This window comes from Haemaphysalis longicornis, unplaced genomic scaffold, assembly GCF_048455015.1.
Source record: "Haemaphysalis longicornis isolate Haplotype H1 unplaced genomic scaffold, Haemaphysalis longicornis Haplotype H1 scaffold_43, whole genome shotgun sequence".
NCBI classification, from domain to species: Eukaryota; Metazoa; Arthropoda; class Arachnida; order Ixodida; family Ixodidae; genus Haemaphysalis; species Haemaphysalis longicornis.
The window spans coordinates 1660911-1675616 of record NW_027526371.1 but is presented as its reverse complement, the minus strand read 5'-3'; the positions used below and the strand labels follow the sequence as shown (position 1 = coordinate 1675616).

General features: G+C 46.9%; 1 protein-coding gene and 1 long non-coding RNA gene across 3 annotated transcripts in view; both read left to right on the top strand.

Annotated features, from left to right (window-relative positions):
- Positions 1–10074, top strand: part of LOC144137635 (phagosome assembly factor 1) — a 43483-nt gene extending 33409 nt beyond the window's left edge. For both annotated transcript variants that reach the window (XM_077669578.1, XM_077669576.1), the window contains exon 13: positions 961–10074. In XM_077669578.1, the coding sequence (XP_077525704.1) occupies positions 961–1047 (87 nt within the window). In that variant the 3' untranslated portion in view covers positions 1048–10074. The remainder of the gene's footprint in view (positions 1–960) is intronic.
- A 3405-nt stretch (positions 10075–13479) lies between these two features.
- On the top strand, positions 13480–14184 carry LOC144137652 (uncharacterized). The gene is made up of 2 exons (XR_013315701.1): positions 13480–13776; positions 13878–14184. It is a non-coding gene; the product is annotated as an uncharacterized LOC144137652 (long non-coding RNA).
- Positions 14185–14706: the final 522 nt, after the last annotated feature.

Here is a 14706-nt window from a genome sequence, read left to right as displayed (position 1 = left end):
TTCAACCACCGTCGTCATCTTCCCGTAGGGGAACCCTGAGTAGTATGCGAGGCATTTCTCCTCTCTTCTCCGACGCTCCTCTCCTCTTCGGCATTCCTCCTCTCCTCTCCGAAGCTCCTCTCCTCTCCGGGATCGCGCAACGAATGGCAACACCTCCGGCTCCTCACGCGATAATGCGAAGCAGCTAAGGGTTACAGACGCGACGGTAACCGCTGCATACTCCGCTGGGGGCGCCACTGTAGCGCTGCGGTATAAATGACGCACATGCGCGTTCCGCTCTCCTCATTCTCTTCCCGCAACGCCGCGATCGAACTGAAAATTAATGGGAACTTGAGTCAACCCCATGGCTGCTTCGCATACTACTCAGGGTTCCCCTACGGGAAGATGGTGAAAATTTTTTCAATAATTTATTTACTGCTATATTTAGTAACCACTCCGATCTGTTTCGTTTTGAATTAACTAAAAGTTACTCGTTACCTTTCAAACAGTATTGTCATTTTTTTATTTCATTTTTTTTATTTTATTTTATATGCTTGTATTTTCGTCTTTTGTACCCACCTGCTAAAATCCCTCCAGGGGATTGCAGTACCCATAAATAAATAAATAAACATTCTTTTCAGCGAATGACAGCATCTGGCAACGTGGTGTCAGCCCATCTTGACCTAAAACAAATATCTGTGCTTGGAGGTTAGCGAAAGGGACTATGGGAAAACCTGGAAAACTCGGGGTAATTTAAAAATGACAACTTGGTAGACATTCTGACAAAGCAAAAAGTAACTCTGCCCTTAGTGTCCCATATGGGGGACAGCAAAAGGGGATTCTAGCAGTGGGTTTAACCTAGCTTATCACCCACTGCAAAGCATGCTTTCTGTTTTTTTTTTACGGCACAAGCTTACAGTGCTATTGCTCCCTCCGCAATTCAACGTAAACCATACTGAGCCCCTGCCCTCCTAAACGCAGGTGATGCGCAACAAGCACATAGCGTCGGTGACGCTCTACCAGCGCAGCAGCAACCGCCACCACCGGGCCAAGGGCGCCGCCTCATGACGACACCTCCCCCCCTCGCCGCCGGCACCGCGCCTCCTCTCCTCTGCCTCCTCCGCTAGTCACCACCACCACGGTCCACCCCTCTTCCCCCCCTTCCCCCACCCTCCTGCTCCTCTTCCACGCTTGTCGTCACGCGGCCTGTCTTCTCTGCGCCGTTCGCCCCCCGGACTGTGAGCGACTGCTTCCTGCCCCGTCCCCTTTGTATCACGTGACGCTTCCGAGGGGGCGAAGTTGCCATTTGGCGGAGGTGCAAAGATAGAAGAGAAAGAAACAAAACAGAGACTTCGCCTGGGCCTCCGCTACCCCTTCTGCCTCTCCTCCTCTCCCCGACCTCACAAAAAGGCGAGCGACGTGTTGCGTTTCTTGTGCACCGTGTCTCTCTCCATGCCAAGTTCTGCGTGTGATGCCAGTGACCCTTGAGTGTGTGCAGCTGGATGACACCCTGCCCCCTTTTCTTCCTTTTGGCCGTGAGAGCTTACGCTGTTTCGCGAGAGTGTTTTGCTTGAAGGGGGGGGGGGGGGGGGAAAGCCAATAAGGCCAGGCCGTTCCTGCCTCTCATAGGCAAGCATGGTACTATCTGCGTTGCTTTAATCGTAAGCATTTAGGTGCGAAATGTGTTTTTAGTTTGGTGTAGAAGTTTTCTTCCCTTTTCAACCTGCTTTAACTTAATTGACATATCTCTTTTTTTCATGCGGATTCTATGGCATGATTTTGCGTTGTCGGAAGTGTACTATTTTTCGCCCTTGAACATGTTTTAATAGAGCAGGCCATAGAACAGGCTTTCTTTTTTTTTTGCCTATAGAAGGTACTATTATTTCTTCATGCAGTCTAGCGTGAGAGTTTGTTTTCTCTGCCCCATGTTTTTATTTTTGACAACCCAATCTCCTATTGGGGATAATGTATGGAAAATAGTTATTTTGTTTGGTCATGCATGGGTTTCACCTATGCAGTCAAATGGCTGTTGTAACAAGGACTTGGACACTAGCGCAGCTGTAAGCCCTTGAAAAAGTGGGTGTAGGGTCCGATGGCGAGATAGCTTGAACAGCATGTTTGTTTTTAGTTGGTAGCCTCACGCTGATGGAAGATGGAAATGAAAATAACGTTGTGTGGCTGCTGTCAGTGGTTTTAAATACGGCTACTATGACTGAAAGCAGGAAACTGCATAATTTTAGCCACAATATGGGTACCTGTAGGGTTGTTGGTTTTAGCTTGAAGGCGGGTAGGTAATTAGTACTTTTTGCTGCATTAATGGGCTGCAGTGCAGTTTGGAGTACTAATTCGTACCTAGCATGGTTTGGTTCTGTCTTTGTGAGGTAGACGAAAAAAAAATTAAACTGGCACGGGTACTGAGTGCCACGCAGTTTAAGAACGTCAGTACTGAACGGAACGAAAGGTTGTTTTTAAGGTCTGCTTGACCACTGGTGGCAGTGTGGGTCAAGCAGAGAGTGGTTTAATCTGAGCACACAAGTCGCGAAGGTCGTTCAACAAAGCTCAAATCAGCAAAGGTCAGACTTGTGGCAGAAAGCTAGAGGTGCATGGATATTTGGGACTGAAATACCTCGCGACTAGTGTTTGCTATTCAGTTTGATTCACAGTGCTGTTTTACTGTTTTTAATTTAAAGTTTTTAAAGCTTTTGAATATTTGAAATTTACAGAGGAATAAAATCCTAGGTTGCCTATGCACTTCTTACGGGTTGTGAATGTGAAAGCACGATGTCCACTTGAACGCCTGAAATGCCTTGCTTCTGCTCACGTTGTCAAAAGGCCTTGTAATCTTTGTGCCTGGGATTCCTTGCTTTGCAATCCGCTTTAACGCTTTCGAATGGCTTCGGTCTGTCTCCTACGCATTGCACTGCTGCTTGTTCCTGCCGCCATATAGTGGGAGGATTTACGAGCATGGGGAATTTAGCTGCTTGTCTGTTCACTATGTTAGCTGCATTCATTCTCTCCATCTCCGATGGACTGGCATGAGCGACCATCTCTCGCTACTGCAGAGTTTAATCTCATTGAAAAAAGCCTCGGGGCTATGGATTGATTGATTATAAAGGTTTAACGCGCCGATACTACACAGATCATTAGGTGTGCCATTGTGGAGGGCTCCGGATTAATTTTGACCACCTGGGGATCTTTAGCGTGCGCTGAAATCTCGAACACATGAGCGTTTTCGCTTTCCCCGTCCATCAGAAAAGCTGCCGCCGCTGCCGGGAATTGAATCCACATCTCTCGGGGTGTGGAATGCCTCCGAAGGAGCTGTTTTTCTGTTACCGATGCCAGCTTTTTCGCTTAATGGGCCATTTGAGGCTTTCACCTTAAAATGTTTCCACACGACATGCGAACTTTCAAGCCCTACTGCATGGCATGCCTCTTTGGGTTGGCTGTTTCGCACTGCACTTGCTGGCCTTAAGGTTTTTAAAAGTAGGCTAAGTAGAATGACAGCTTCCCCCACTTCTCTTAGACAAGAAAAAATGCTTTGAAGAGAGTCGAAAGCAGGTACGTGAAGCATAAAGGAAAACGCCATGGGCAAAAGCTGGAAAATTGAAGGCCGTCTTCTTGCCGTGTGAGCTTTGAGCGTAAGGCCTCAGATTTTAATGTTCATATTGCGCGAGAGAAAGAAAAAAGAGCTAGGCAACTAATGTCTGCGTTTTGACAAAATGAACAGTTTTTGTCACCAAACAAATTAGTGCGGTAGTCGTAGCATGTTGGAACCGGCGAACTAATAAAAAAAGGAGTGCTCAAACTTGAGAAGTGTCCAGTAAGGAGTATACCCTGGTGTGCTTTTTAGCTTTAGTTATTTTGGTATTCTTTTTTTATATGCTTCGTTTTAAGTGCATCAGCTTGTTTACAAAGCTGTATGAAATTAAACATTGCGCGGTGTTTGTGTTGTTTTTGTTGTTATTTTTCTCCCCCCCCCCTTGAGCGTTAATGCCATTTGTTGTACACCTAGCCAGTGAGGGCGCTTGCGTGTAGTAACGTTCTGAGACCCACATATTTGCTGCAGAAAATCGCTATTCAAAATGCTACAATGTCTAAGTGGTTGAAGGTGATACATGGAGCCCTTTTAATGGCATATATGGCATATATGGCCAAGGCATATATGGCCAAGCCATTGGCATATATGGCCAAGGCACTGATTTCTTTGCAAGCTCCTACATCCAGTCTTACTACAGTATAAGATTTGATTACTTTAAAATTGCTTTGCATCTCCATGTGACTATTATTACAACCAGTGTAGTCAACTTTAACTAAACTCCGCTTGTATATCATATACTGCAACTGTGTGCATGACACGTGGTTGTGCAGTTTATATTAACAGTAGCTAATTAGCCTGCAAACAAAACTGATCCGATACAACGATAAGGTCGAGGTGTTTAGTTATGGTGTGAAGTGTTACAATCTAGATGCAGGTGTTGAGTCAGAAAAATCAGCCATGTAAACAGTATGTGTAGCAGTGTGGGTGTACTGAAACAGCTTCAAATGTGAGAACCCTGGGGAGTACAGGTAACGCAGTAAGTCCTTGGAAGTACAGGTAACGCAGTAAGTGCGGTAAGCAGAAAGCTTTTTTGGGAGGCAGGAATGGCCTGAATGCCTTCACTTGGCATTTGAAGTGGACGCTGGGAGGCTCTCTCTATGTGCTGGCATGGTGCGACTTTTATCTCTGTATTCGCGAATGTTCTGGTAGCAGCCTGTCTTGTGTCATACCCAGCTCAAGCCCTCGACGATTGTGTAGTCTGCCGCTGGCTGGCATGCCGTTTTTAAACTGATATTATTATTTAGCAATTGAATAAAGGAATTATTTGCTCCGTGTTAGATACCCGTTTCCCCTTTTTATTTGTGTTTTTTGTTTTCCTCGCACTGTGTGTTGTATTTGTGGACTGAGAGCAGTGAGGTGTTCTTATTTCTTTCCTTTTTGTATGTCTGGACTTGCGTGCGTGTTTGCGTGATTCAGCGTTCAGCAGTGACGAATTTCGGGGGTGGGAACGCTGGTGAACCTGGCTGAACTTTGACCTGTAAATGGAGAACTGAAGCCTATCGCCTGACTTACGGCTTGCTCTAACCCTGAAAAAGTAAGAAATAGCGTGGTAGTTATCCCTGAAAATTAATGTCTAATGCAATTGCACTTTTCTACAGTTTCCGTCTGTCACCGAGAAGACCTTTAATAAGACTGCTTATTTCATTCGGGAATTTCAGTACAGTAAAATTTCATTACAAGAAACACTTGGTTATAAGAGGCATTTGAATGAAATCAGTTTGGTTGGCTTTTCAATGTTCACCATGTTACCAACATTGCATACAATTTTCTGATGGAGGCGAAATGCAAAAACCCCCGTGTGTAAGAGATTTCGGTGCACGTTAAAGATCCCCAGGTGATCAAAATTAATCCTGAGCCCTCCACAGTGCAGGCGTGCCTCATTGCCTGCGCTGCGTCAGCACGTTAAATGCTACAGTCGATCAGCATTGCATACAAGAGACCTTAATTACAAGAGACATGTTTTCTAGGACTCTTGAGTGTCTCGTGTAACGAGGTTTTACTTTAGCAGGATATGCCAACGTGCCGATAGAATTTTTATGCGTTAAGACTAAACAGAATGTGTGTGCTTTGGGTTGTGTGTTGTTGATTGGAGCGTGAATTTGCATAATGGGACGTCGCTTGCATTAGTGGATCACCTGCTCCTGCAGTTTTGTACTGTCCCAGTGTTCTACTTGTGCAATTTTTCCTTGCATGCACGGTGTTGTGGTAACATGAAATATTTATGCTAGGTTCAGCTGAACATCTTTGACCTTTAACACCGGCAGTAGCAACCTGTTAAGTTAGTAATTTAAGAAAGTATCTAAGATTGTGAGGCATTATGTTGATGGAGTGTCAAATATTGCTTGGTTAGTGTAATGCGAGAAAAAGGTTTCCGATAGCATATTGGTGTGGCCAAGCGTCGTATAGCCTGTGATATCATGTGTGAAATGCTTCTAAATCGGAGGAAGTCTGTTCTCAACTGCAAAGCCCTCAACAGTGTCAAAACTGAAAGTTCTGCCTTCGATAACTTGGACACTTTTTCCATCAATTCAGTGCTGTAAGAGTTCTCACGAACAACTTGTCCACGTATGAGAATACTTGTGGCTTCGAATAAATGACGGGTGGTGCTTGGTACTCAATTCATGCACTCTTATTATTTGAAGTGTTCATGTTTTGCAAATATCGTAAAATTACGAATATAATTATGAATTGACGGTTCTACGGTTCTAGCTGCATTGCGCAGCTCATGCTGTTAAGTTGGAACTAGAAACTAAATGAACTCGACAATTTTTTTTAATTATAGGGAAAGTGGTAACAAACTGTGTTGTCTAGCCTCTTGGCATTTTCTAAATTTTTTTGACGAGTGGACGCATGTAAACGGTGAGTGCGTCAAAACCATGCTACCTGGTGGAATTTCTCTTTTTTAGTGCTGTGTTCATTTTAAAATAATTCTTAATGCATCGCTGTTTCAAGCATATAAAACGAAGTTATTCATATTTGAAAATGTCAGTCTAGGTTTATAATCTAATTCACTTGCGCTGTTTGTATTCGATGCATCGCTGTTTCAAGCATATAAAACGAAGTTATTCATATTTGAAAATGTCAGTCTAGGTTTATAATCTAATTCACTTGCGCTGTTTGTATTCGATGCATCGCTGTTTCAAGCATATAAAACAAAGTTATTCGTATTTGAGAATGTCAGTCTAGGTGTATAATCTAATTCACTTGCGTTGTTTGTATTCGAGTCTCGGCCAAGAAAATTTAACATTCAAGCACATCTAATCATTTCAGTTCCATAAAAAGTGGCCATTAAGGAAGAAAATTTAGGAAATCATGATGATTGCCAAGTACAATCGGGTTCTTGAGTATACTAACTGTAACAAAGAAAAGGTGACCCAACCTTTTACTTCTTTTCAATAGTTTCAAATTTGATTTTACCAAGTGAGAAATATTTTATCAGCATGCCAGACAGCACTAATACATGCCTGCTAACTGAAAGTTGAGGTTTTCAGGAAATAGACACCCTCAAAATTTTTTTAAAACACAAGATGAAACAAAACAGACAGTAAACAGTGCTCGCTAGAGTCTGAACAGGATGACCTGAATGTGTTCATAAAACATGCAGTGTCAAGAAAGGTCTGGCAAAGCCACAGACCATCAATGTAAAGGTATTCAGCACAGAAAACCACTAAATAAACTGGGAAAAAGATATTGGCACCATGCTACCGCACACAAAGTGTTCATTGTCGTGAAATCTTCACACCATTTGTAGTAATATAGTACTGTCGAGATGTGCAGTGAAGGAGGTTGGAAAAAAATTGAGGTGACGGCAAATGATCATGGTGTCTTGTTGTTTTTTTTTTTTTTTTTTCGCCTTCAGTCTGCAAATAAGTCTATGATACTGTTGAGCGGATTTTGAGTCATTTCGGTACAAGCTCAACTTGCACTAAAATTCTTGTTCCAGGGACCTTCAGGTAAGCGTTGCACTGGTGTAGTGGTGCTTGTACACAGGCCAAGCCGTTGATTACAAAATACATTTGTTAACCGTGCCCTGTGAGCATTGCGGGGGACGTCTAAACATTTTGTACTGTGGGCTGTGTGACATGCTGTTCTAAAAAGCTTGCGGCAATAGTTTCTAGCTTCCCAATAAAGTGTCCATACCACAGTTTTAGATGCATTAGCTCTTCATTCGTGTGGGAAGTTGTCATGTGGTTTTTACGAGCCGATGTTTTCGTCGTGAAGCTCCACAGTTGTGTCCATCTGTCGGGTTTCGTTTGATCTCGCACAGTTGTTTTCTTCGAGTGTAGCCTTTGTCAAGCATAGTGTGGCACATCATTCTGTAAAAGTGCACCAACGTGTTTTGTGTAGAGCCAGCGCAGTTTCTATGCCTTGTTCGGGGTTCATAAAGAGGTGAACAAAAAAAACGAATCTGTAAGGAGGAATGCGCAGATTGAGTTGTGTGTGTTGAGAAGCAGTCATCATCTGCTAACTGGACCATCAGAGGTTTTGCATATGGTCCTTAGGTTGAACTTGTTTGAACTGCTGATTTGCAATGTTAAAAGAACTCTGGTTACAGTTGTGGCATTTTAAACGTGCGTCCACTGTATCACTGTCTGCGGAATCACGGCTGGTGAACAGCCTTATGTCTGTTCGCAGGTACGTTTCTGGTGGTCTACCATGGTACTGGCGTTGACTGTAGGTGTGGATAAGTTTATTACCATGAAACTTCAAGAAGAGGCCGCTTAACTAGGGGAGGGGTGGCTCTTGTAGAGGCATGACTTAAACTTGTTTTTGTATTGTATTAAATAAGAATGCCACTGAGCATATTTGAAAAGGCTGTTTGAAAGTTCCAGAAAAAGATTTGTAATATTCAACCAGTTGCATTAAGTTGTTGCCAATGATGTTGTTGCTGGAATTTCTCGAGATCAGAAGTTAAATCTTACTCACACGTGAGTTTGAAAGAAAGATGTCACTGACAACGGAATCAGCGATAACACGTCTGCGTAAAGCACAAAGATCCTGTGAACTACAGCCATATTGAGTGGGTACACGAAGATTGAACTATTTTTTTGACCTCATGGGATACCCTTTATAAGGACGCAAAAAGGGTGTGAACTTTGAGAGGTGTGTTTTTTGCCTCCGGAACGATTTTTAATGAACCCCATCGGACTTGTCCCACAGAAGTGATCCATTTCGACTCAACTGTCATGTAAATAGAATCAAAGGGGACGTTAACACCTGCAGACTTTGACAGGTTAAAGTGTTGCTCATAAATTAAATTGTCTTATTCAAGAGTGATAGTGGGCTGCTTGACTTTCATGGATGTTTAATACAGTGCTGTGTAAAAACAGCCAGTGCCAACACTGCATTCACTGACTGAGACAAACCAATTAAATTAGTGCATAACTGAGACAAACAGTGCGTACCTTATTGCGTTGACGGTATCTTAGACGCTCGGCACGTGTGATTCTGGGTTTAAATTGTGGAATGAATTTTGCAAACGCTATTTGCGAAAGTGTCTTTGTGTCGAACATGTTGTCGGGCGTTGTTATGAGCTTATTTATGAGAAAAAGAAAAAAAAAATGTGCAGATGTGTGCTTTTGTGCAGGAATGTATGTTTACCCTTGTGTTGATCTGCCTTGTACAGTTTTTAGTTTTGGATGTTAGCTTTGCACTTGTGTGTGATGTAGTAGCTTTTTAGGGGTCGTTATGGATGCAAGTTTGCGTGAATGTTCTCATGCTCCTCTTGAGTGACAACTTCTGTCATTCTGACGTATTGCTTTTAACGGCGATACCTACAGTGTATACATGCCTTGTCACATAGACGCCGATTAGGTAGTTGGAGCTATCGCCCCAGTCCAAAGTAGTCATGCTTCTTTCATGTCGTAACAGACTTTGTGTTATAACTAGTGCAACTTTGCTGCATACTTCACATACATGTTTTAACCTCTATGTCGCGTTCTCTGTTCACACTGCTGTAGTGTGCTTGTACAGTTTTGCTCTCTCACGTCCTCTTCAATCGCAAGTAACGCACAAATTGAGATGTTGGTGGTGAGAACTGTGTTGGTACGCGAATATTTCGATTTCGTTGAAATGGGGTGAGCTTTGCATGTGTGTGTGTGTGTGTGCTTGAGAGGTTTGTGGGTGGCCATGGCTGTTCGCAGCGATGAGTTTGTGGACCTTGTGTTAGGTGTAGTGGCTCCATCATTAAGTAGGTGTTAAGCCTCAATATAATGTTATTTGTATTCCTGTACTGATGAAACTGTCAAGCCCTCTGAGTCTCGGCTTATGCCTGATATATGTATGCCTCACCTACACTATGGAACAAATTCAGTGTGCGTGCAGCCACATTTTAGGTGGCGATGCTTCCTTCGACTGCGTCACGTGTGTGCTGATTCGTTGCTCAGTTGTGTGCTGTGTGCATGTACGCGATTAGTGCTCTGCATAGCCCGTGGCTGATAAGAGAAAAAAAAATTTAAAAGGAAACGTTTTAGTAATAAAAACATATTGGGTACTTATGCTGCCTTGGTTGCATTTACTTTTTGCATGCGTTTTTCAGACCAGTTCTTCAGCTACAATGCAGTCCTGTGCAACACCAACAAAACGGGATTGGGACCTAAGGATTAGGACTAGAATTAGGTAGAATTGGGACTAGAACGTGATTGGGACTAAAACCTAAGGATTCTAGTGTTTTACTGCTTGTCTGTGCGCCAACCATTGATCAAAAGATTTTTCTCCTCGTTTTGAATATGACGAAATGCCTAAATGCAGTTTATGCATGGGGGTCTTGCTATTTTAGATAAAAATTGGTAGTACTGCTATCTACCCTTTGAACAAGATATTTATATTGTGTCAAACTGAAACTGAACCGAAAACCGGAACCTAACCGTTATTTTTGCCGGAACTGAACCCGTACCGGAACCGTTATTTTTTGAGCCGGCTGAACCCAAACCAGAACTGAATCGAAAAACTAACGGCTTGCGGTTCACGACAAAACAGTTTGACCGTCCTGTTATTGGTACGGACACTGGTAATGACACTGACCACAGTGTCATAAGAAGCGTCTTTCATTCACGCACCAACTTTGCAACCTCTCGTGCACTTTTCCCCTTCAGATGAATCGAAACACTCCGAATGCTCTCTTCATGGTCACAACATGGGGAAACTTTATCTGATTGATTGTGCGGTTTTTGAACACTTTGACGCTACACAGGCCATGAGGTGCACCGTAGTGGAGAGCTCCTGATTAATTTTGACCACCTGGGGATCTTCAGTGTGCGCCGAAATCTCGAAGACACAGGCGCTTTCGCTTTTTGCCTTCACAAGAAAAGCGGCGGCCACGGCCAGGAATCGAACCCGCGTCCGTGTGCTCAGCAGCCCAACGTATCAGCCACTGAGCCACCGCGGTGGGTGGGACAAGTGAAGGGATGTGTCAATGCGAAATTCCGAGTGTTGTTGTGGTTCGTGGGGGAAAAAAAAGGAAAGGAAGTGCACTGGGGATATTTTTGAGCTCGGCATGGAGCTCACCTGCGTACAAGTCCCAGTGCGGGGAAGGGAAGTAGAGGGGGAGTGAAAGGATAAAGTAGAGAGAAAAGGGTATAAAGCGACAATAAAGAATAAGAGATAGGGCTGTCAGACCGGGCACATAGTAACTGCAGTCTCCGCTACAGCCGCTGCGTGAGGCCGGTCGTCTCCAGGTAATGGAGCAGATGGGCGAAGACATCGCGTTGGGTTGCCGCAGGCCCCTTCGGGAACAGAGGGTCCCAAGTGCCGGCGCTGGGAAGGCATTGGCTCTGGAGCGCTCGGTGAAGCTCTCCTCTCGGCCCCGAGTGGTGGGGGCAGAGGCAGAGTAGGTGCTCCAGCGTCACTGGTTCTGAACAGTCCACACATGTAGGGGAGTCCTTGCGCCCATGTCGGTGCAGATGCTCCGCCACATTGCAGCAGTCGAGCCGCATGCGGAGAAGCAGGCAGCGGGCATCCCTCCTGATGCATGCAAACAACGGTCGTGGTGCCAGGCCACTCACAACCCGAGGGTCGGGGTGCATCGTCTGCACCATGCGGGTCAGGGCACTGCGGGCCTCGTCGAAGGCAGTGGCGTCCGGGGAAGCTAGGGTGGCCTCCTGGTGGGCTTCCCTGGCTCGGGCGTCGGCGTCCTCATTGCCCCGGATGCCACTAGTACTGTGGCCCGGCAGCCAGTGGAGCCGCCGGTCGCAGCTTCGGGAGGATGTCATGTGTGCAGCTTGGCTGCTAGGGAGCGCTCCGGGTAGCCGATGCTGTTGGTGGGCTGGTCGGGCCCTGCGTGCAGCCGCGGCAGGGCAGGCCTGGATCAGTGAAGATGACTGTTCCGGGGTGGCCCTGGGGCCCCCTCTCGAGGAGGAGGTCGGCTGCCAGTGAAGCCCTGCCAGCTCCGCCCGTGTGGAGGGGGTGGGGTAGGGCAGGCGGCAGCTCCGGCTGGCTCCCAGCTCAGTTACCACGGACGCAGCCGCCCCTCACGCGTGCTGTGCTTGACGGAGCTGTCCGTGAAGAGATGCAGGTAGCCGCTCAGCTCGTCCTGCAGCATGCAGTCCTGGGACGGTGTGGTACACTTTTTGCGGACCCCGCGGGGAGTCGAGATCTGCAGGGTCTCCCCGGTGTCTGGTGGTGGTGGCTCCAGGCGGGGTCGGTTCGGCATCTCAATGATAGTGAGCAACGGCAGCGCTGTGCACGTGTGAGGACGCCGGCCACGGAACCTCTGCGGGCAGCCCCGTCGCGTGTCATCAGCAGGCGTGGATGTGCCGCAGTCCCGCCTGCAAGGCCCACATCTCGATGGGCCAGGTGCCCGCCTCGGTTCAAGCTCCCGCCACCGGGGACATCGAGGCCCACGCAGAGGCGGGTGGCGCGGCGCTGGTCCATCTCCAGCTCCTGCCCGCGTCGAGTCCTTAAGTAGGCGAGTGGAAGCGCGTACAGCGCAGCTGCGGAGGTCATGCCGCGGAACAAGCGCTGTGGCACCTGGTGTGAGAAACCATTGCCTCGAACCATAAGCAGCCGCACCCCTTGGAGCACCCGTGATCTGCGTGCCCGGAAGGCCGTGACAGCCAGCAGCCGTGTGAGCCGGCAGTCAATGAGCAGGCCCAGGCACTTCACGGTCAGCCGCTACAGAAGAGGCCGTCCGTTGAGTGTGATGGCCCGGCGGTGTTACCCGTCGAGCCCTGCAGCCTCCCGGGTGCAGCATATTTAAGGGCCGGCGTTTTGGCCTCTGAGAGCTGTAGGCCACGGCTCTCGAGGAAGGCTGCGACTGTCCCCGAAGCCTCCTGGAGGCACGCCTTGACTGTGTGACAGTCTGCGGCCATGGTCCAGAGCGCCACATCGTCATCATTCACCGCCACCTCCACTGGGTGTCGCATATGCCGGGAGGGATGCAGTCGGGGAGAGGAGCCAGCACCAAGTTGAATAGCAACGGGCTCAGCACGCTACCCTGGGTCCCCCGGAGCGGATCTCTCGAGGTCTGCTGTTAGCCCGCCCAGCCGAAAAAAACCATTGGCCGACCAATTGGTCCAATTTGCCACCCAATGGGTCCAAATGGAATCCCAATGGGTCCAAATGGAAACCCAATGGGTCCTATTGGAGCGATCCGAATTGGGCCCATTGGCGCGATTAGGATGTTGGGCCAATTGGACCCTTTGGCTCCAACTATAAAGTTAATACGACTGACTGCTCCAACATGATGACCCAATCGGGGAGCCATTTTGGATAGTATTTGGATAGTATTCAATTACGACAACAATTGGCTGAAATTTAATTCTCTCTCTCACCCTTAATTTGAAACCTTCAGAAATGTTCAAAACTTCAACCTTTACAAATGTATATTTATGAGGCAATTAATTTTGATATTACAATTAGTTCTTAAAAAAACATAACAAACACTAATGAAAACTTTGCGACACGAGTAGCAAAATTGTTTTGAAATAAAACCCCGATCCAATCCAATCGAATCCAATCCATAGACGGACAGTGGATAAGTGATATTCAACGTGGTGTTGGCGGTGTAGGTAGTGTAGGCGTGTTGTTCGGTTGCACACGCAGTCTTCTCTGACTGCATTGAATTGGAAATGTAAGGTGGTCTGCAAGAGTGCGAGAAGTGGCGACGATGATATCGCACACTCATAGCAGTGTGTTTCAAGATGCATCTTTACGCTGAACGCCGCTAAGCCTCGCACCGAAGGAAGAGTGTCTCTGTTTATGTGAGTATACTGTTTATATGTGAGTTTTCCTTGCCATTTTCACCAATCATAGCGTGAGCGGTGTTATTAAGAATTAATTTGTCTGCCTAAATATATTTCAGGGCTGTTCATGTTACGATTGACGGGTTCACGACATCGCCGCGCAACGCAGTTCGCCATGCACGGGACGTTGTTGAAGAGATGAGCTCACGCCACTCAACATTTCAGTGCCTTGTTGTTTTAATGCGCGAAACTGCGGTTTATTATAAACTTAACCCATTGTTCGCTTTTGCCACTCACTTTGTGAAGGTCCAGCCAGCCTGCGGCGAGCGGAGCACGGCATGGACAATGGCCTGTGAAAAATTGCTTAAACGACGAACTGTCTGCATGCTGTGTATACAAACAGAGCAATAAAGATATTCATTCATTCCGAGAGTTCTTGTATTTGTGATACAGGTAACCAACGCACTGCAGCGGCAGCTCAGATGGAGTGGCTGCGGCAGTGGGATGAACCAACTAAAAGTGCAACAAGTTGGCGGCCAATGGGAAGACCTATGGCGTTCCAATGGGTCGACCAATAGGTCGCCCGATTGGACGGCCAATGGGTCGTCCAATTGGACGGCCAATGGGTGCCTAAAACATTATTGACCGACTAATTGGTCGACCAAATGGCCGATCCATTGGAACGCCAATAGGTCGGCCAATGGTTTTTTTCGGCTGGGCGGCTGACCTTCACCCGCAGTGTCCAGTCACACAGGAACGCCCGGATGTAGCCTCCGAGGCGCGCCACGATGCCCATGCCGTCCAGGGCCTCCGGGATGTAAGGCCACGTGGGCGACTGCGTGGAAGGCCGACTGCATGTCCACAGCAGGAGCAGGAAGGCCACCTCCTAGCTTGTCGTGGCGGGCCTGTTCCAGCATGGAGATGGCGTCCCCCAGTGGGTCAGCCGTG